Source organism: Rhipicephalus microplus, unplaced genomic scaffold, assembly GCF_043290135.1.
Source record: "Rhipicephalus microplus isolate Deutch F79 unplaced genomic scaffold, USDA_Rmic scaffold_105, whole genome shotgun sequence".
Taxonomy (NCBI): domain Eukaryota; kingdom Metazoa; phylum Arthropoda; class Arachnida; order Ixodida; family Ixodidae; genus Rhipicephalus; species Rhipicephalus microplus.
Window position 1 is genome coordinate 840,358 of NW_027464677.1, and position 22,537 is coordinate 862,894.

The window sequence follows — 22,537 nt, forward strand, 5'->3', positions numbered from 1 at the left end:
GCGGGTAAGCGGTTCCAATCTGCTGCTGTCCTGGGAACACGTGAATTAGAGCCTGCAGTAGTTGGTATGTGAACCATATCCTATTGGCGTCATTTTGCTTCGAGCGCGAACAAGAGAGCCAGTATTACTAGCTTTAAAGGCCAACTCCTGCGATTATCCGAGGTCAATGAATCTGAGTAAAATTTGCTTGGTACGTTACTTTGCACATTTCCGTCATTTATGTCAAATAACAGGCCTGAGAGATGCGCTGATTCTTTGAAAATGAATTTCAAGGATTGCTTTGAAAAGTTCACCTCACTTGGCAGAATTATTGGCAACACTGTCTGTGTGACGTCACGTTTGGCATGTCAACGGAAGTTGACGCAGCCGACAGCATCGCTACTTTGGCCGCTACAGCGTTTATTGTGCAGTCCACAAGGAGACGACGGCGGTGTCTGGCATGGGTATAGCACGGAAAACCTTTCTTCCTTTTTCTGTGGTGCTTGGCTGGCGCTTCCCTGGTGTGGCTTTCGCAGTTTTCATACTCCACGCCAGCGGGGCCAGTATACGACCTCTGCTTCTTACCAAATAGTACGTCATACGCAGACAGGGCACCCGGCTGGGTTTCGGTTTCGGCATTGCACCTTTTTGCTTATTAAAATTAATTTCGAATTTCCTGAGCATTTGAGCTATTGGGCTCGTGACATGAGTGCCTCAGGAACATAGAAACACCATTACCATGACATGGTCGAAAAATCGCCGGAGTTGTCCTTTACACGGCTATTTTGAGCACACTGGTCATTTCAATAAAAAATACTGTGACGTGGAATATCAATCTACGAGTGCCGTACATGTATCGACCATGAAACACTATATATATCGCGGTGAACAGTATGAAAAAATAAACTGGGTACAATTTGGCAATGTAAAAATATTCGTGCATTATTGCGTAGAATATAGAGCCCATAACTATACTACAGAAGCGTAGCAACACGCCTTGAAGGGAAGAAAACGCAGGAAGTCGAGGTGCATAATACATTATGGAGAAAATTAAATATCATTTTCTCGTAGCGTGCACGTTCGTTGCTCATTCAGGCATGTCAAGTTGTGTCCTTTGTAACAGAAGTAGGCTATTGTTAAAGAGCAGACACAGGTGGTTTTTTTTTCCTAGTTTATGGTTTTTCATATAATGAATTTTAGCTATTTTTATTATCTTTATTTTCCAGAACTATACGCTGTAGGATATGGAGGAGCAACAATAAAATCGCTTCAATGCGTGGATTGGTGCAGACATGTTCACATCAAACAACACCAAAGCATCTTGACAATTGAGGGCAGGTATTGAAATCATACAGAGGCGCCGGTGGCGCCGCCATGTGTCATCGAGTCATATTTCATATCTTTCACCAAATAGAGTAATAAAGTGGTATTTGGCCAGGGATAGATTTACGGCGTATGGCTCCTTCATATACAGTATATAGCTCTATAGGCGAAGCATACTCCGGAGTCACACCTGCTTGCGCGTTTCAGAAAGGGTGTTAAACGATCAGTAAGGACCACCACTCTCGTGTTTTGTCCTGAATTCACAATACCATGCCACTGAAACGCTATTTGCGGCAATCGTACACCGCCAACAGTCCCCCTTCAGGTGTTCCCTCCACGGCGCGCTGCTTTCGCGCTCTCGTGGCGATGACATCACCAGGGGCCAAACGAAAGCCGCACAAACACCAGCAAAAGGGACGGCGCCGCCGAGGCAGGTGTTCGATTCCACGGTAGCCGACCCAGCGCTCCCTCAAACGACGGCAACGGTGAAGGGCTCGTTTAAGGAGCACAGTCCGTTTATATTTGTGTCTCGCCTCATATATACCCAGTCCGGTACGTTTTGCGCGCGTTTCGTAAGAATAGGGGTCCGGGGATGACTACATTTGCTGGACACTGTATGTGAACTAGCGTGCAACCTCACAGCGCCATTGTGACACATATTCCGCTTACTGCTGGATCGAACCTGTGTGCGTCGATAACCACAAATTACATTTAATCACGCCAGGATGAAGCGCCATCGAAAATGAAGAAATACTGCGCGGCGCCGTCATGTCTATCTTTGTTTTATGGTAATTTTGTACCAAGAGAATTTGTGGGCTTGCTTAAAACACCTACTTACGAAGTTTGAGCAACGGTCCTTACGTATACAGATATTTTTTTTTCACTTATTGGTGAGCTTCTTAGAATGTTCTCGTCAGAAAAAAATAAATCAAACCAAAGGTTCTGTTTTTCGTCGTGTTTGCTTCGTTGTATATATATATATATATATATATATATATATATATATATATATATATATATATATATATATATATATATATATATATATATATATATATATATATATATATATATATATATATATATATATATATATATATACAGTAAACCCTCGTTAGCTCGAACTCGCATATCTCGAAATATCGGTTAAGTCGAAACTTTTTTTCGCCGTGCATTAACCTCCCATAGGTGCTATGTATTTGCCCCCTCTTATCTCGAAACGTTTCTGGAGGGAACAGTAAAGTCTACTCCCAACAGGAAACGAGGGCTCCGTGCGAACGCTTAGCTCTTACTATGCGTGCCGAACGCAGTCGTGAAGGGCGAATTTGAAATTCCCGCGGACACAGCCGTTTCCTATCAGCCTTGTCAGGCAACTGTGGGAGTGATCACGTGTGCGCACCTGCGCGCGACTTATGCGCGGTGGGCGGCGTGTGCAGCATGCGCCCGTCAGTACGCAACCTAGCCCTTGCATGTGCGAGATGGTATTCTTTGTTTTCCTCGCGATCTGTGCACGACGCATCTTGAGCTCAGTTTTGCTGAGTAGTGAGTGGTCTGTGCAACGGCCATCGTTGAGATGGCCGTGAACGACGCAGATGACCATGCAGATGAGGAAGAGCCTCGAAAAGTGCCTACGACGACAGAAACACGTAACATGCTGTGCTTGCTCCGCAACAAGGTCGAATGCAGCGGTGGCGACCAACGGCTCATGCGATGTGTTGAGCAACTGGAGAACGCCTTTCTCGGACCGAACGCTAAAGCGAAACAGGCGAGCATCACGCAATTTTTTGGTCCTCGGTAATAAATTTTTTTCCCCTCTGAATTCTTGTGCCTTTACTACGGTAGCTGTTTTGTGCAGTGGAGCTTTTCCTAGCAGCACTGGCTTTTCTTTTACAGTGACATGGGCGAACATTTTCGGCGTTTTGCTTAACTCGAAATACCGCCTATCTCGAAATTTTCCCCGGATTTGATGGCTTCGAGTAAACGAGGGATTACTGTATATATATATATATATATATATATATATATATATATATATATATATATATATATATATATATATATATATATATATATATATATATATATATATATATATATATATATCGTCGTATCTTTGTTATTATTATACACTCCACCGAGAATCAATTTTAGTGTCTGCTGCAAAAGTGTGGGACAATGTAGGCTTCCGTAAACGAGATTTCCCCACCGGAAACGAATATCAACTAAAGCTTTAAATTCCCTATACTGATAAGCAAATTACAGAGCGTGGCCCTGTGTGACCATGTCTGATGGTTTAACGTAATATTGCAAGCATTAGTGCGCCGAGTAGGCGCCAAGTTCATATGAATCGGAGTACGCGTACAAGAAGTATTAAGATGGATGACGCAGAAAGGCAGTCCCCCCCCCCCCCCCCCCCTTTTTTCGTTCTTTTTTTTTTTGTCCACAACGATAATACGTTTAAAGCATTTGTTCTTTCGCTCACAATATCTACGGATGAGATACCGCTTTCAGCGACCGTTACGGACTGCTGAAATCTCAAAGCTCGGTGTAACAACGTTCGTAAGAAACCCAGAATATCAGTATCTACGTAAGGGTATGCTAGATTACATGTCGACAAAACCTGTATCTCTTTCAGTGCCCTTCATATAATTTCAGCTGACGCATGTTACGTGGCACCTGTGACTTTGCCGTTCCCACCTCTCCTATTTCATTTTGTTCAAAGTAGCAATGAGTGAACCACAACAGAACTTTATTCATCATGGCCATAACGAGTAAGCAAGTTCAGGTGTCATTTCAGGTGTTTGGCTAAAAACTGGTGAGCGACCAAACAACGCTCACTAGCTAGCTCTCTACAATATTTTCATCTTTCACTGGGAGTCCTCGCCGAACAGTATTTCCCGCATAAACACTCTCATACTAGGATAAGAGTCTCTATTACTCTCGTTCTGTACTATTTCTGGGCCATTTTTTATTCTGGATGCGTGTTTTGTCCCTGCTGCCTCAGTCTCCTCCTTCAAATAATGTCATATTGCGGTCGCAAGAAGCAAACATTACTCTGATAGCACACGAAGGCGCCGTCAAGGGCAACTCGCCGATATTGATCCCTCTAACCGGGCTCACGACTCCTCGCCTATTTCCCGTACCCCATTAAAGCAGAAAGAAGAAGAAGAAGAACGCGGCTGTGATAGTGGGAGAGAAAGTTATTGAGGCAACCAAAAGGAAAGGAACATTCCCTATATAAAAAAAAAAAATTAGTCGAGTGGTGCACGAACTGCAGATAGGCACAATCTTTTCGGTGACGCTAAAGTAGAGCAGTGAAAAAAAAAAAGAGAGAGAAAAAAAATAACATAGGATTCGTGATGAAGGGGAAGGAAAATTCCAGGGAGCTAGACAATGCAGATCACGTATTGTGTCCCCGACTTCTGCTGAATCCCCTCCGCTCCCTATTTCCTTTCTCTCCCCTTTTCTGCCGGGGCGACGTGGGGTGTATATCGGCAAGCAGACAGGTATTTGAGCAGGCAAATGCGGGACCGCTTTCGGGAGAGGAAAGACTGGCCCAGGCGCGTTTTCACCCGAGGGCGACGTGCCTGGCTCTGTCGCCGATTTTTATGGCTGCGCCGTGACGCCCCCGCAGCGCTACTGGTGTTCACCACTCGCGGGAGGGCTTTGCTTTGCGAGAGCCTCAACAGCCACGGCGCCTGTGTTGAGCACCCAAACGAATAGAATAAGGAGGAGGAGGAGGAGGAAAGGAAGAAATGAAAGGCAGGGAGGTCAACCAGACTCACGTCCGGTTTGCTACCCTGCACTGGGGGAAGTGGTGAGGTGATTAAAGGAGAGAAGGAGATAATAGAGAAGGAGAGAAGGAGAGAAGGAGAGAATAGGGAAGTAGAGACGAATAAGGAGAGAAGCACTGCGGCAAGGCGCTGTTTGTTGCTGCTGCTTTCGTTGCGGTTGTTGTTGCCGTCGTCTTGTCTCTGTTCCCGTTGTTAGGCGTCCAAATTGCTGTACTGTTTGTTGTGAGTGTTCTCGGTTGGTTATTTTCATTGCCTGATATGTACGAGAATTGGTACTACTTGACACGAGTGCATGCCAAACACAAATGAGAAGTCACGCATTGTACACACCAAAATGTACGTTTCAATTGTACGGTACATATCTAAAGGCGCTCACATGTACGCATGGCAAACATGCATGAACGACATTTCATGACATAAATGACTTGTTTTACCTGTAAGATGAAAAAAAAAATTGATACATGCAGCCCATCACTGGTACGTTAAAGCTCTCGCATTTTTTTTTTTTGTGAGACCACTCATCTGAGCAGATATTTTTCCAGAAGAAAGGAAAGGAGGAAAATAACTTTATTCTGGTCCTGCGGAACGTGACTGGGTCGTGCACCCTGCTCAGGCCCACGTAGGTACCAGCTTTATTATTCGTAAGACAATAGGGGCGCCTACATAACACGTGTGTTCAGTGCACGCCTGACCAGGTGTAACGAGAGAGTGAAAGAGGGACAGAAGGAAGGCACCATTTACGGGAAGTCGGCTGACGCAGCTCCGTTGTTTCTTCTTACCCGCGACGGGCACCTCCTATGTAATTACGGGCCGACCGACGGGTTTTTCTCTATGGAAGGCTGGCTTCTCCTTCGAAAGCCAAAGCGATCGGTAGAGAGCGCCTTTTGGGGGGGTCTAACTCTCGCTGGGCTAGCCACGTACCACGCGGCATGCTTGTAGCGGGGAGGAGGGCCAGGAAACGCTCGTCTACCGCCCTTCATATTTCTGCCGCCCTCTCCGCCTCCTTCTTGACTTGGTCGGTTGCCGAAGATCGCGGGGTGGCGGCGAAGATCGATAGTGTCTAGCTGCAAAGCCGACGGCGGTGTCGGGGGGGGGGGGGGGGGGGGGGGCTTCCCGCCCTTCGCTTGCCGCCGGTCGCCCGAATGCACACGCCGCGCTATATAGCTCGATACGCACGCCTCAAATCGACTTCGATTTTATTTATTTTCTACGTTTCTTTCTATGGCGGCAAACCATGGCTTCTCGTTTCCTCCCCGCCGGCTCGTTGTTGTACACGAGCCGCTTCATTTGTGTTCGATTACGAGTGGCAATGTGCGCCGCTCCTCGGTCAGTATCGGCAGCACGCCTCATGCAGAGGAGCCCCGGGGATCCGCGCGTCCGTGAAAGTGAGACGGCAGCACGAAGTCGTTCTTTCGCTCTCTCTCTCTCTCTCTCTCTCTCTCTCTCTCTCTCTCTCGACTTAGTATCAAACATTTTTCATTTTCTCTAGTTTTTTTTTCTATTTTACTGCTCCCTTCATCCCGTAAACAACTTTTGGCAACAGCAACGCCTGGGTCCTGAACACTGATCTACGTAATCTGGCGTAGCCAAGACGAAGATCGAAAAAAAAAAAGCAGCCCAATCAGTGGGGCCTCCAACTTCAATTACAATTAAAGGTGCGTGGCTAAGTGATGTGCCAGGCTGAACCATGCCGCACCCATGAGGAGACCTTGCGCTCGCTTGGTCACGCCAGAGCGTTCCCGCAATGGTAGTGCGTGCAATGCGAGAACACACACCAATCACTGGTGCGCAGCGTGCCGTGCGAGAAATAAGTTCGGTGGTCGTTCGGAGAAGCTGATAAATTTCAGAAGCCGCACTTTACAAAGCTGGGACCTCTATCAAAACTGTGCCGCGTTTTACTGTATGAGGCATATGGGTATTCTTTCCTACTGGCCCGTGCGCAGTATAAAACTAATGACGAAATGTTGAGAAAAATGAAGACGGAAAAAGAAATTCCGGTGAAGCCTCCCTGCCCCACGAGACTAGTATTTATAGATGAGGATACGGAAAGGGTCAGTACAATTTATGCCAGACAGATAGGTTATAACTTGAACAAGTTTCAATGAAAGGCTAGTACCGTGAGGATAGGATTACCGCCACGTGGTGTTCGAAAGAAGAGTAGCGATATAAGAAGCGAGAGATAAATTACATAAACAGAGTCGTGGCGCCAACCGCTTCCGAAAAAAAAAATATTTGGCAGTTCCCAGAAGCATACGCGTGGAAGGTGACTGGGTTGCAGTTTTTCATTGTACGAAACGTCACGCAGTGGCGCTAAAGATTTGTGCAAACGTACGCACAGACCTACGGTACGCAGTCGCATCTGTTTTGTATAACAAGTTTGCAGTTCCGTAACGTTGTCAACAGCAATATGGATATTGGCAACACGATAAGCGGTAAGTTGGTATAAAGTGCTGTTGCTCAAGGAGACGATAGCCCTGGACACTGCTGCATTAATCCGTTACAGCGGATGGCACGTATCTACATCTGATGTTAACCCGACGTGACGGCTGTACCATATGAGCACATAAGTAAAGTTTAAAAAACTTTATAGCCAGCACTGCAGCCACAATTGACATTTTCAGAACGATAGCGTCTATAAGAAAAGTGCTTCCATGACATGGAGTGGCTATGTCGAAGAATGCTTGATTGCCGCGCAGAATGCTTGGGTTCGATTCCTGCTGAGACCCTCACATTTATTCTTTGCATTCATTGGGTCAACGCTGCGTATGTAATCTTATTTCTTAAGGCTGACGCCTTAAAATTACTGATGTGTGTTTTCGCCGTTCATGAGTAGATATCAACTGTCAATCAACTGTGGCACATACCGGCATAGCAGTAGCACATACCAGCCAGCGGGTATGTGCCACTGTCTGGCGGAAAGCGATTGACGGTATGCGACGGGATTGTGTCATCATTCATGCGAGTCATATTCGACAAACCATCTTACTCTCCCATACTAATTTTTGTTCACGCCAATTTAAGGGGGTGATCACAAGAGTACGCAGAAGTAAGCGGCTAGATAGATAGATAGATAGATAGATAGATAGATTATCAAAGTGCCAGCAGTACGCAAGAAGATGCTTCGCATTTATTATTAAACTTCACTACATTATGAAATAGCATTGCAAACCGAGAAAACCTTGTCGGGAAAGTTAAAAATGGTATGTATAGTCGTGATGTTAGGTGATAGAAAATATAGACACCTCGCCTGATAAAACATTAAAAGCCCACTGCTAATAAATATATAAGTCACACCTCATCGTACTTTCCAATTTTCATGAAGCTTTCTCTTTCTGTTTGCGTCGACAAGTGTTGACCCAGAGTGGAACGGTAGTCAAAACTGAAATAAAGCAACACTAACGATGCGCACAAAGCTTGCTTTTAAATGTTTATCGGCAGCATCGAAAAGGCGTAGTTAGAGGAGAGAACACGCGATGTTCATCTTCCGGTGAATATTCGTCCCTGTATGCATGACGCCAGAACGTCACCACTCCCAACTTGTTTAAGCGTGTTTTATTCGCTTGATCATACAGGCAGATACACTTCCTGATGTATACTGCGTCATGACTATGGATTGTTACGACAGTTTCAGGCGCGTAAGAAACGGCGTTGCACGACACAATGAGAGTGCATTACAAGTTACTTTCTTATTGTGCGATAACTGGGGCTATACACACGCGGCACGTATTCCTGTACACTCTAATACAGAATACACGCACTGTCACGGAGGCTGCCAGCGACCGCAGTATCGCTAGCGAACGCCAGCACATTGTGACGACACGTTGTTAAACTTGATTGTCATTGTTGATAAAACAAGCACATAAAAACATTGCGTGTTGCCGTACTGCATTGTTTCCCAGTCCGTGAGAGACTGCTCACACCACGTCTGCTTGATACTTCCGCGGAATTCGGGTGTGGAACAAGCAACAAAAGTTCACCACCTCGCAAAATAGTATATTCGTTGGTCTATCACGTCACAAAGATTGATTGATTTGTGGGGTTTAACGTCCCAAAACCACCATATGATTATGAGAGACGCCGTAGTGGAGGGCTCCGGAAATTTCGACCACCTGGGGTTCTTTAACGTGCACCCAAATCTGAGCACACAGGCCTACAACATTTCCGCCTCCATCGAAAATGCAACTGCCGCAGCCGGGAATCGAACCCGCGACCCGCGGGTCAGCAGCCGAGAACCTTAGCCACTAGACCACGTCACAAAGATTGTGAAAGCTAATTCATTATGTTTTTATTTCTCGTTTAGTTTGCTCCACTGATGTTCGCATTGAAAGTTTTGGTCGAAATAAGAAAAAGAAACACGAGCATAGAATTTTATACAAGAGCACGTTGCACGCACTCTTCGTTCGCCACTCCCGCAAGCACATTCGCTCTCGTTTCACGGCCTGTAGCACGAGGCAGCAGCTCGTGCTGCCGCACAATTGCGTGTTCTGTAGCGCACCAAGTCTCCCACCTCGCGCAGCGGGAGCACGATTTCAGAAAATTAATCAGCAGCCACCCATTGAGATACGGTTTGATCGATCAGGAATAAACTGGTTCCAGCACCCATCTCATTCGTTTTGAGGTTGGATACATATCTGAGCGCAGCATGCTGGCACGTATATTGGAGATTGCAGCACAGATTACGAGGGGAGCTAGGTGGGCGGCGACCGTCGGCTGCGTTTCAATCATAATACCTTGCAGTATAATCGACTTACTGATAATGGGTTGCGGATGACTACCGCCTTCACGTTTCAAATCATTTTGACCCATGTTTTGGTCCCTAGACACTCATGACTGTAACGAAGGGCCGACAAGATGAATTTTTGGCGTCAGGCTGGTCACTATAGGTTTCTTCCTTGAGATATACGTTTAGGGTGGCTGGTAAAGAGACAATGTAAAGCAGAGCTAATTGCAAATTTACGGCTTTGAGCGAATGTGCGGTGACTGAACAATCATGAAAAAAAAATGAATATAGACACCCGGAAGAAGGCCAGATTTCTTTCAATATACAGTTATATTCAGCTAAAAAAAATAGAAACGGCCACAAATGTGCCAAGAAACTTTATTTCTTAGTTTACTCGATTCGAAACTTTTACAATCAACCGGGCATCACTCTATTCCTTGTCTAGTGTTTCATATACATTCAGAATTAAGCCGAATTAAACTGGGTCGCCTCTTCTTTGATCATTACTCCATAAAAAATGAATAAGAGCAGGAAGTGCTAGGAGTATAAGAGTAGATGCAGTAAACTAATCTCAAGTCGACTTCTAATTCATATCACACTTCCGTCAACCTCAAGCATCCGAAAAACACATTCGTCAGATCATCATTATCTTTTCATATCGCTGCGGTAATTTTTAGCAGTCGCGGATTCAAAGATTCGTTGCGTCGTAATTTCTGGGGAAAAAATATACTGTAAAAGATGATAAATAAAACCATGGCGTTCTCTAAAAGAAGCATATTTCAAGTTTCTTGCAAGCTCGTTAAATGTGAGTAATCTGTATACAAACTCCGGCACTGCATATCGCACTGCAAGCACGTATCAACTTCTCGCACGGCGAAACCCAAACCTCCTAGTGCCCTTTCGGTCACGTACTCTGCGCCACCACAGGACGAGCCTTTCTGGCCCAGCCCTTGTACCTGCTCTCGCCGACCATCTGCCGTCCTTACATACAGGGCGTATCTCGGGTAGTAATAGTGACAGCCGAAAAGCCGAGGAACTTTCCATAGCTGAGTCGTCCACGGCATTACGAAGATTCGGCTCCCATATAAATCCCCACAAGGGGGGACGATCCGCAGCCATGGCGGCGCCTCTCTCAATCCTGCTCTTCGCATGGCGGGAAGCGATTGATCCCACGGCGTATAAAGCGGCTGGGGTGAAGACAGGCCACGTCTACCGATGCGTGCACGCGGCGGCGAGGTCTTCAGTGCGTATGAACATGCGCACCCATGCGGTCAGTCAGATTGCATCGGCGCGGAGCTTTGGGATATCGATTTCAGAGAGTCGGCTTCGCACAGACAACGCCGTGAAAACCACACGTTCGTGCGAGCCCTTTTCGGCGATCGGTGAACGGAGATTACTGCCTTGGACGCACTTTTAGGCTGCGCGGGTCTTCTACGATCTAGTGGAGTATAGGAAGTAGTCGCCTACTCTTGAGATCAGAGTTTCCAGAGGCATAAGCCTTAAGAGGTAGAAGAGGATGGGGATGTTAGGCGTGGCTGACCAGTTACCCGCGGCTTATTTTGAGCGGGCTTAGCCAGAGACTTCTAGGGTTGTTTATCATCGAGTTCGGCAGTAGCAGTACGAGAGAGTGCTTCGACTTGTAATGTGATCACAGTGATCACGTGTTGACCTTGGCAAGCTCTAATACCCACAGCTTTCTACGCGCACAAAGACACCATCAGGTCATCTTTCCTTAGCGTCTATCCTGAAACATTACACTGACTGTAATTACGGGCTATGGCTGTGGACTCGCAATGAGTTGCCGAGCACGTAATGCGTGTATTTTGTTTGCGACACCGATAATAATGGCCTAACTTCCGACTTGTCTTTTCAAGTAAAAAAAAAACACTTATTGTCACCCTTTCTTTGTACAATACTATAATTCGGAAGCAGTGATTTTTCTTATATTAGCCTAAACAGCGACTTGTACAATGAGCTTGCGCGCGTGGATACATCATAACCAATGCGCAAAAGTATTCAACGCCACGGGGTTCGCTTGTCCTCTCACCAGAATGAGGAGTGTCGGCATAGCACAGGTGTTGCTTTTCCGAACAGGTGTACATCGACGAAGGTGCGACAACTTTCGGTCATCGACCGAACTAGTGCTCAATGCTTCCGCCATCTTATTAGCTCCATCGGGCACCCACGTAAGTTCGTGAGAAATTATATAGGCCGACATATCCGCTTAAGCGCTACTCCTATATGCTAATGACCACCCTTCTTCGGCTAGCGGGTAAAGAGCATAACGCCTATCGATTCCTCGCAGTTGGCTAAATGCATCGCGCTGAAAAAGAGCAAACATTTCTGCCATATAAACGCCTTTGAGAGAAGGCATGCAGCACACACGCCCCATCGCGCAAGGGAGAGCATTTTGGAGACGCTGTATAATTCTCACAGAACAGGAAGAAGCCGCTCGCCGCGCTCCACGCGGTCAAGAAGTATACTTACCTTCGCCAATCGCCCGCGGGCTGCGGTCATCGGCGAAAGACGCTCACGCTAATTAAACGAGACTGGGCACTCTCGGCAGCGCCCTCTATCCTCAAGAGATGTGGAGGGATGGCTGCGGTGCTGCTCGAAGTCGAGGCTGGAAGGATATCAGTGCTGGGGTGTGTGTTGGTATAGGCGCGTGTGTGCCGCACGTGAAACGCGGCTCGCATTCTAACGTCACCCCCGGAAGCTTTTCAAAAGATTTTCCGGGGGTGACGATTCTAAGCGCGCCGCGCGGGCTCAACGTCCGCGTGGCTGACCGCGTATGATGAATGCCCTGCGTTGCGGCGGACGCCGTATTTGTTTGCGTACGCGCACCCGGAGAAGACTAGAGCACGCGCGAGGCTCTTGCACCCATCGGAGCGGCGCGCCGCGGCACCCGCGTTGTACGTTCCCAGGAAAGCAAACCACAAACATCTGGGAGATGCGCGGGCAGGGATCGGCCGCACGCGGGCAGAGACACGCCTTTCCTGATGAGCGCGATAGTCCTTTGATGTATGTTCGTGTGCACGCCCGGAAGCGTTGTCGCTGGGCCAAGTCTGTGATGCTGCCTTGCACGGAGGGAGTGCAGCTTTCCTCGTTCGACCACGCGGCCAGAGCAACAACACTGCTTCCCGTTCTGCACACCTTCGTCTCTTTCCCCTAACGTTGCTACTCACTCGATGAAGGAATGAAACAAACAAGGGAAGAAATTGGAGCAGCAGCTGCTCTGTAGCCTAAGCGCATGGTCACGACCTTTCTATACGATCGCAATATCCTGCGCGTTTCGGGAGGAGGCCAGACTCGGCGCGTGGCCCACGCGTTCGTGGTGGTACACGTGGGCCAAATTGGCGTGGCCGCGCACGGGCTGCGTGCTCGAGTGCCGAGGTCCGCACTCCACCCCGAGAACGAGCACCCCGCCGACACGCGGGCGGAGTTTCGAGTCCCTCGTTGGCGGTGTGTTTTTGTGTGCGCGTGCGCACCTTGTCCTACGTGTGCGGAAAACGTAACGATAGTGTTTCCTGTGGATGTAGTCGACCCAGCGAGGCTCCAGCAGCCGCAACCACACGCGGTGCTTCGTTCCACAGAATAAAGATAGAAAAAAAGAGCGTAAACAGAAGAGACAAAATACAGAGAGGGAGTCTCCCTTCTAGTGTGCGCCCTGTTGGGCTGGTCTGCCCGTGAAGCGAGTGGGCCAACGTTTTTTGGGAGCACCAATTAGGCGCAATTAATTGCAGTCCCCCGACGACCACCTCCTGCATCGGCCCTCTCCAAGGGGCGCACATTCTTTTCCGTTCCCATGCTGTCCGCGTGTGTTTGTACCAGGGTTATTTTATTTGGTCACTCAGCCATGACTTGCAAAACTAATAGAGAAGGAAAGAAAATGCTGACTTTGTGGAGCCTATTTTTAAAAAAGTTTATCAAGACCCATGCGACCGGGGTTGCCTCCAACCACGCCATAGATACGTACTGGCTATTACACATCTGGCAGCACTACCTTTACGTTTTTATTTAGGTAAACTAGCACACTCTCCTTCTGGCATATGCTCGACATACTCATTAATATCTGCTAGTAGATTTGATCAGTACCCTGAATATATTTCAAAATATTCACAACAGCGATGTCACAAGATTAACAATAAGAATGCTATGTAAAGCGGAGAAGCTACGTTCTAAGGACGCGCTATCTAAACTAACAGGTATACTTGTCACTCGCTCACCACCGCTGACAAGAGAGCTAACGAACTCTGACTACATTAATAGTGGTCGTCGGTGGCGTGAGAACACCCGTAGAGCTTTGTTTTCAGGGCTGTTTGCAAATCGTGAATTAATACTCATTGTTTGAGGATATATCATCCCAAAACCATGCTATATGATTACTAGGTACGTCGTGGTGGAGGGCTCCAGAAATTTCGGTCATCTGGAGCTCTTTAACATGCACTGACATCTCACAATACACGAGCTTCTAGCATTTCTCCCCCATCGTAATGCAACCACTGCGTTGGGGATCGAACACGCGACCTTCGAGACAGCAGCCGAGCGTCGCAGGTACTGACACCACTGCGGCGGACGTGGAAAACGGTTACCACGAACAACGAAAAAACGAACAACGGAGTGTTCAAGTCAATCGTAGTATGATATTCTTTTCGGTATACCTACCTACTCGCAACCATGTCGGCTCGAATTGCACGCTAACATTCCTGTACTCTTACAGCATCGGCTTTAGCTTTCCATAAACATAAGCGTGCGCACGGCGTGGGGGAGGGATGGGGTGCCGCCTCTATTCATTTTACAGGAAGGTGAGGTGGGGGCGCAAAGTCTGCCTTATACATTGATTTTATAGAAAGTGGATGCTACGATAAACTACCGCCTGCCCACACACCCCTTGAAGGTGAACCCCACGAAAGCTATTGACCTTAAGAACATCTTCTTCTTCAACTCCAGTGAATGAATGTGAGTGTGATTTCTGACCTGCAACGAGAAGTTGTATTTTTTTTTACGTCTCTCAAAACAATGAACGCCAGGGTGTTTGTGAAGGTCACGGAGAAAGTTCATTTCTCCTAGAGGTATCACGACTGGCTGCGTATTTTCGCAGTATAATAATTTGATTGTGAGTCTTCTGTGGCTCAAACCTTCACGGATTTCTATACTGCGTTGACGCCGTGTATGAAAAATAGATGGCTTACGCGAACGTCATCGAAAGCGCCATGTTGGTGCCCCGCATAGCACACGAAATGTTTCTGACATCACGTGATGTTATCGTTACATCTCTTGGAAGTTATTTCGTTATTGACGAACAGAGGCCAATATTACTTGTGCCACATCATTATCATACTGAAGGTGGTCGAGCGTAATGTTTTTATACTTCCGCTACGTCATCAAGTCGGTCATGTTGGCGCACCAGTTTGTTATGCAGTTTCGACCATGACGTCACGTGCAAGCTATCTATACCGAAAACGGCTCAGCAAATACGAGGCCACTCCGAAATCTATGCAAGACTCACTAGCAGGGCGCCACCTATATACTTAGAGACACCAGCGCTCGTCGCTGATTTCCTTAGTACGAAATAGGCCGTGGGCGGAGTGCCTCATCGTTGCGATGACAAGCGCGCGAAATAAATGTCGTCGTTCAGGCGGTAAATCTGAAGAAGATAAGAGAAGACGTACTCGCCTTCTCACTACGAGCGCTTTCATACTCCACCTCAGCGTACACGCGCGCGCTCGTAATCTAAAAACCAGCACAGGCCCGTCCGAGAAAAACCGTAAAAGTACTGCTTTGTTCGCCGTAAAGCTCGCGGAATCCGGACATTTTCCTTCTAGAATCTGGCGAAGCTGTTCACCCTTGGCTCGCTTGTCTCGACGCGTAAGCCTATTAATATCGCTTTAGCGTCCCACTCCGTTCGGAGAACGGTAGAAGCGCGTAAGTGCGGGGCACAGAAACAGAAGAGGAAGACAAGAACAAAGGGATACGTAGAAAGCTGTCCCTTCCATTTTCTCAAGCACTAAAGTGCTGCGCATCGAGCGAGATTTCCTTTTACACTTTTCTTTCTCTAGTTTTCTCTCACTCATCCAAACGTTTCTCTAATGCCGTAAATCTGAGGCGGTTGCCATGACCCTCTCGGGGCCGTAGGCACGCGATTCAGAGCACCGTTGAAAGCTTGAACCTCGGTTCCTTTGCAAGAGCCACCATCATTTCCTTAAAATGAGCTAGATATTTCACTCCACCTGGGACGCCTAATCTGTGCTCTCGTCTGCTGTCTCTCTCTTCCTCTCTCATCAGCGAGTTACTACCGTTTCCCATCCACCCTGCATAATTCTTGAGCTTAGCAGCTCCTCGCATCATTGTTTTCTCTTTCGACATTCCTTCCATTTAATTAAAGAAGGCCAAGATCCTCTCCCCCCTTTCTCTTTCCTCATGCCCACTGCATTTTAGGAATGGCCCCGTCCTGATACCGCCTTTCGCCTCTCAGCATTCCGTGCAAATCAGCCGAGCTTCGCGAAATGTCTCGTGCTCGCGAAATATGTGACGGAATATAGGAGCTCTGCCTGGCTTTTGCATTGCTGAGTACGATATCCAGCTCAATATCGTTAATATCAAGTTACATTGCTGGCTAAACCAATGTTGTTGTTTTATTCGAAAGATCTGCTTAGAAAATTGTATTGGCGGTGATGGAGCATCAAGTAAACGCCATGTGCTCCTTTGTAATGGAAGTGCTGCAAGTATTGATTGTAGGTTTGTTTATGTTGAAGCTGGTTGTCCACTTCTACGTATTCTCGATGAATATCTCGATGAGAACCCTGTACTGAATTCTACCATCATCTGCAAACTATGAGCCAGCGACATTGATATGTACAGTCTTAAATGAAACACTGTACGATGCTCTCGTGCTTGTTTGGTTGACGATGTTCTTCTTCGTTCCTAATAAAATTACCGGTGCCAGATAATAGCCTTTTCATTTCACGTTGGTGCACCATACGCGCACACAGAGAAAAGTGGGGGCTCGAGCATTTGACACAAACAACTTTCTTTTTTTCTTGCTTTGTATATATTTCTCTACCGAAGCAGGTGCCCATCAGCAAGGAAGAACAACATACTTTGGCGTGTTGGAAAGCATATACCTACACTTCCGAAGCCCAACTGCAGCATCTCGTAAGACCTAACATCGTGCGCATGCAGCCAGGTGGACACTTAACGCACGTTCTATGATCCTTAGTTGGTAATCCCTAGAGCCAACTGTAAGCAGGTGTAGTAGACTGCGCCAACCCGTAGGCATCTGAGCATTACCGGGCGGCAGATACGATTGCGATACTTGTCAAGTAATTATAGTGCCCGGTCTCTACTCAAAGCCGGCTGATAAGACGCGATAGCGGTGTTTGTGTGACCGGTATAATCGCCACACGTATAAATTGTCCATGCGAAATAAACCGAGAGGTAGGAGCGAGAACAAACGAGAAAGACTTCAACGGAGAAAGAAACACGCGAATGGTGGGCCACGCTATCGTAACGTATGTGACGCGCGAAGCTAAACTTCGGCAGATATACGTGAGCCCGCGAGATGCGGGCCCCGTTTCCATTCGCTCGTCGGTGCTTGCACCGTTCCGTGGGTACGCAGATGGTGGCACACGCTAATGTTCTTCGCTGCTGCTCACTGATTGCCCTCATATTTCAAGCGGAGCCGCGGTGGCAAAGAAAGCAGAGAAAAAGAAGCAACAAAACGAAAACAAAGCTACGCGAAATGCTCTGCGGCAACACTATGATCTCGGTCACCGCATAAATTACGCAGCCTGGCTCGCCCGCGACGGCTGCCGCTCGCTGCGCAATAGACGTCGGCTCAGCGCACGGGCGTCGATCATGCGGTTTGCAGTAATTATTTTTAGCTTTAGTTGTGGTATAGCAGTAGTCGTACTAGTAGTAGTAGTAGTAGTAGTAGTAGTAGTAGTAGTAGTAGTAGTAGTAGTAGTAGTAGTTGTTGTTGTTGTTGTTGTTGTTGTAGTAGTAGTAGTAGTAGTAGTAGTAGTAGTAGTAGTAGTAGTCACGCAGTCCACGTTATCACAAGGGCAGCAGTACCTAACACACTACTTGGAGAGCGTAGAGCTTACTGCAGCGAAGCTCTTTTAGCTATCTTAGTCTCTTAGCCCTGTATTGCCGTGATTGTCGTCGTTGTCGAAGCGTTAGCACAGTAGTAGTGATTCTCGCGCACGCAACATGATCAGAGGGTGGAATAAATGAAGAACTAATTAAAACGAAATGATAACCAAGATGCTTATGAAATGTGCACTATTCAAACAGTGCATTAAAAAGGGAGCTGTTTCCGCCGAAATGGCGGAAGGCAGGCTGGTTGTGACCGGAACAGCCTCAGCAGAAAGAGAGAAGCCTTTGACCTCCCCCGCTGACCAGACCCATCGACCAGAAATAAACGCCTGTCTTAGCTAAAGAATCAACACAGAAATTACTTATAAGTAAATGGGCCACACGAAAGAAAATATTTTAAGGGCCAAATGAAAGGCGACTCAGCTATGCTGTTTGACAGCTTTGATGGCGTGAACATGGCTGGAGTGTGCTCATTTTCCATCGGCTTAATGTATACATAACCTTGTGGACATTTACTGTGTCTATAATATGACTTCCCATCTGTTCTACAGCACCATTTCTACTGTAAAACCTCAGTTACGGAATATTAACCATTTGACCCGCAGGTCGCGGGTTGAAATCCCGGCTGCGGCGGCTGCATTTCCGATGGAGGCGGAAATGTTGTAGGCCCGTGCGCTCAGATTTGGGCGCACGTTAAAGAACTCCAGGTGGTCGAAATTTCCGGAGCCCTCCACTACGGCGTCTCTCATAATCATATGGTGGTTTTGGGACGTTAAACCCCACGAATCAATCAAATCAATCGGAATATTAACCATTTCTTCTTTGCAACGCGCGGATACTGCGCAAGATATACCATGAACACCACGATGGGTCACCATCTGGACCATTTCTTCTTGGATTGGATTGAAGTAACTCAGCATAAAGAGCCAAAAACAAGGTGATATCGATGGCCTCAATTATGCCAACTGTATCAAAAAGTTGCCGTCGGCTCTTATCTGCAACTTTAGAGATAAGAGGCTACAGGGTAACGTTTTGAAACGGCTCGTAGTAAACATGCATCGAACTGTTACAAGTTCCATTGCGGCGAATCACGGCGACCTCTCAGTATGTGATTAACTACTACATATTCGCATAACTTCCTCGGGTGTTTGACGTGTCCCGAGCAGATACCCCAGCTTGGATTTAGCAAGCATTTTGTTGATGCGGAGAAGAACTCTTCCAGATTACGACAATTTTTATTGCCTCTTCATCCTACACCGCACGCTTCGAGTCACCGCCCGGCTATTCAAATGAAAGAATGACGCATTCCACTTTTGATAGCTTTGCCTGCACTAAAGTGCTCAGGGAGCGCAACCGATAGCGCGCGAGGTATACGCTCTCTAACCTCGATTCCGAGTTTCGCCTCGCTTTCATATTCCACGTAAGCTTTTACTCAAGAGCGTTCACCGCACTGTTTGACAGTCGTTCGTCTTACTTTCTCGTTTCCGTCTACAACGGGGAAGGAGAGCAAGCACGGACAACCGCGATTTTTTCTTGCGACACTAACCTGAACCTGTCGAGCTGGCTATTTCTCGCGACCACTCTTCGTCCCACGCGACGACTTTTCGGGGCCGATGGCTGCCGATGTCGGCGGCATAAAAGATACGCGAGGCGCCTGGCGGCGGCAATCGTTACGTTCGCGCGGCGCGAATCAATCTTATTTTTTTGCACAACGAGTTCTTCAATACACGTACGTTCGCGGATTCGTGTCCCTATACGGCCGTACGCCCAGCCAGCTCTCGTCGCGGCCGGGATGTCGAACGAGATTAGGGCAGTGGTCTGTCTCTCTCGAGGAGTGGGCGTGTGGCGATGAGAGGCCGCAAAGGCGGCAAGCGGGAGGACACAGCCGGTCAAGGCAGGTCGTCACCGGCGGCGTCGTAAAAAGCGATCGCAACGAGCGCGTACGACACGAAAAGGGCGTCCGAGTTCAAAGCCGCCTTTTACGCCCGCCCGCTTATCGGTGCCCAATAATGGCACCAGCGCCAGCCGTCGGCTCTGTCTTCTTTTATTACCGCTACCGGCTCTGACCAAGGAGGGAATCCCGTTCACACGAAAAAGCAACCACGACTTTTAACGCCGATTATGCGCGCTGTCTCGTCGTGAGGTCGCGACGCGTCGCCCAAAGCCGTAAAACGCTGACCTACGCGCACTCCAGCTTAGATTGTGTATGGGAGAGTGAATGCATAAATGTTTGTTACATGAGCCTGCGTGGTTGATTGCAAGCTCTTTCAGAGATGCTGTGCTTTGTCGGCAGTCACACGGGTTATGTGTCGGTCTATTTGCACTGTCAACATCGTTAAAAACTCTGGTTGAAGACCTGGAGTGGGTTTTCTCTTTCGTTGCCCATGAGCCCCCCCCCCCCCCACCTGTGCGCACGTTCGCTAGACTCTGCATAAATCAAGTGCTAACGTCACACACAGTGGCTCTCCCTGGACAAAATACGTAATCATGGCCCGTAGGAACTGCGCCTTCAAGAAAACTTGCAACAAGAATAATTTTTTCGTCCTAGTGTTAGGTAATCAACGCCCGTAAAGGCGCAATTTAACTTGGAGCCCCTGCTTAGAGCAAGCACATCACTCTGTAAATCACATCACTGTATGCTCGCTTGCCAATAAAGCTAAGAATTATTTGCTTACAACGTACCAATTAGGTACCAAAGGATAATGTGCAATGTCTTCTTGAATGATAGAGATAACTCGCACGTTAAGCAACGTTAAGTGTATGGTGAAGTAGTACAAAACTGGGAGTGCATAATCTCTTTCCTAGGGGGCGTGCACAAATGCAGTTAAATCCTGTTGGTTCCATTCGAATGTCGCTCATTTATATCTGTAGAACCTAACCCAACACATATTTTGGTTTTCGTCGGTAGTAAGCCGCGCGCTACGCATATATAGACGAACGAATAGAATATATACGGCAAGTGCTGAAGTAACAACTGGAGCAACTATTCGAGCAGCATAATGAGCATCTATTCACCACCATGGCAAGAAAAGGCATTCATGAGGGCTGCTAACAGGGAACCCGTTAAATAATCAGGAAACCCGTTCAAGAAACATAAAATTTGGATTTACAATCATAATCGAAGGCATATTGTGATTTAAGTACAGATGTACAGAAGCGCAGATGGTGGTGCTAGCTTTCTTACGGAATGCTAAACACGCACGAATAAACCGCTAACCCTTCCACTACGTGCAAGTACTAATAAGAAAATATGTTTGACTCACCAGCGAGCTCGACGCTAGCGTTTCGGGAGCGGACTGTCCCAACTGCGTTGGTGGCCGTGCACCAGTACAGTCCTGTGTCCTGTTCCCGGCGGCTGTGCTGGACTTGCAGGAAGAAGAGCTGACCCTCGGGCAGAACCATGCGCGTGGCTGAGTTGCGCACGGGTCTCCCGTCGTGGTACCACGCGATTCGCGGAGGAGGCTCGCCGTCGGCGCCGCACCTCAGCGTCACCGGCTCGTGCTTGCGGACCACCACATCCACCGGCTGCTCTGTGATGCGCGGCGAGCGGCCACCGCCTCCGTGACTTGACGCTGGGCAGAAAGAACGGGTGAAAACCCGTAAGTGAGCAGGCAATCTCAGCAAGGAGCCAAGAATAAAATCACATCGCCGAACTAAAGTTTCGTAGTTTGGACATGTCATACCATTCCTGGATATACCCATGTCGGCAGATAAGCTCATAAAGAGTACGGCAGTAACCGTTCTAGTCTCACCGCATACTATTATTGCATTGGCATTAATTAAAGCGGTCGTGAAACATCGCTCCAAAAACGACAATGAGAAACCACCGCCAGCGACACGTACCAACTAGGTGGCGTCAGCCTCAGAACAGTAGACCTCCATGGACACTTTTCGAGCATGGGCTCGTTGCCACGATAAACGCCCTTGCAGATCTACTCTTGTTAGGCTGACATTACCTAAAATGTTCCTCGGTTAGTGAGTGTGACTGCCTGTGGTTTCGCTATGTCGTTTTAGGGGCAACCTTTTCACGAACCCTTCAATAAAGAGCTTTAGCATAGCATACGCAAAGCTTTGCGTTAGCGCTCGTCGCCTCTGCGCCTATATCATACGCTGTCTTCTTTGGTATGCATGCTAAGGGAGAAAAATTACATATATACCAACGAAAATAATATTTGCGTACCCTATTTTAAAGCAGCCCAAGGTTTTCAGATAGGCCCACGTTTAAACTTACATTGTAATAAAATTAAGCATTGTTGACCACGTGGGAAAGCTGCGTTGATTTTTCTTTAGAATTCACCAAAGCCTGCGGTTAAGCTTTCATACGGCCCCACCGAGCTTTCTCTGTTTAATTCGCGCAGCATGAAAAATGAGCGCTCAGGTGACGGAGGACTAATCTTATACACCTCTCAAATGCGATGTCTGTCATAATGACGCCATTCAAAAGCTCCATCTGCTTCAATTCACGACTACGAGTCTCCTGACAACTCTAGCACTTCATTTGTACTCCCGCGTCTTAGGCAAATGTGGAAGGTAAAACGTGAGTGCAAGCTGAGAGAGCGCAGAGGAGAGTAATGCAATGAAATCAAGAAGTTTAAGTCATAACTCGGAAGATCCCTCTGCCTCG

The 22,537-nt window shown here is 47.5% G+C and overlaps 1 protein-coding gene across 3 annotated transcripts in view; it reads right to left on the bottom strand.

Moving 5' to 3' along the window:
• Positions 1–21,481, bottom strand: part of LOC142790441 (roundabout homolog 1-like) — a 64,657-nt gene extending 43,176 nt beyond the window's left edge. For 2 of the 3 annotated variants that reach the window (XR_012889523.1, XM_075885258.1), the window contains exon 1: positions 21,177–21,413. Coding sequence is in view for 2 of the 3 variants with exons in the window: in XM_075885258.1 (XP_075741373.1) it covers positions 21,177–21,315 (139 nt within the window). In the remaining variant the exon portion in view is untranslated. Of the gene's footprint in view, positions 1–21,176 lie in introns of all 3 variants that reach the window. The other variant, XM_075885259.1, reaches the window with a different exon arrangement.
• Positions 21,482–22,537: the final 1,056 nt, after the last annotated feature.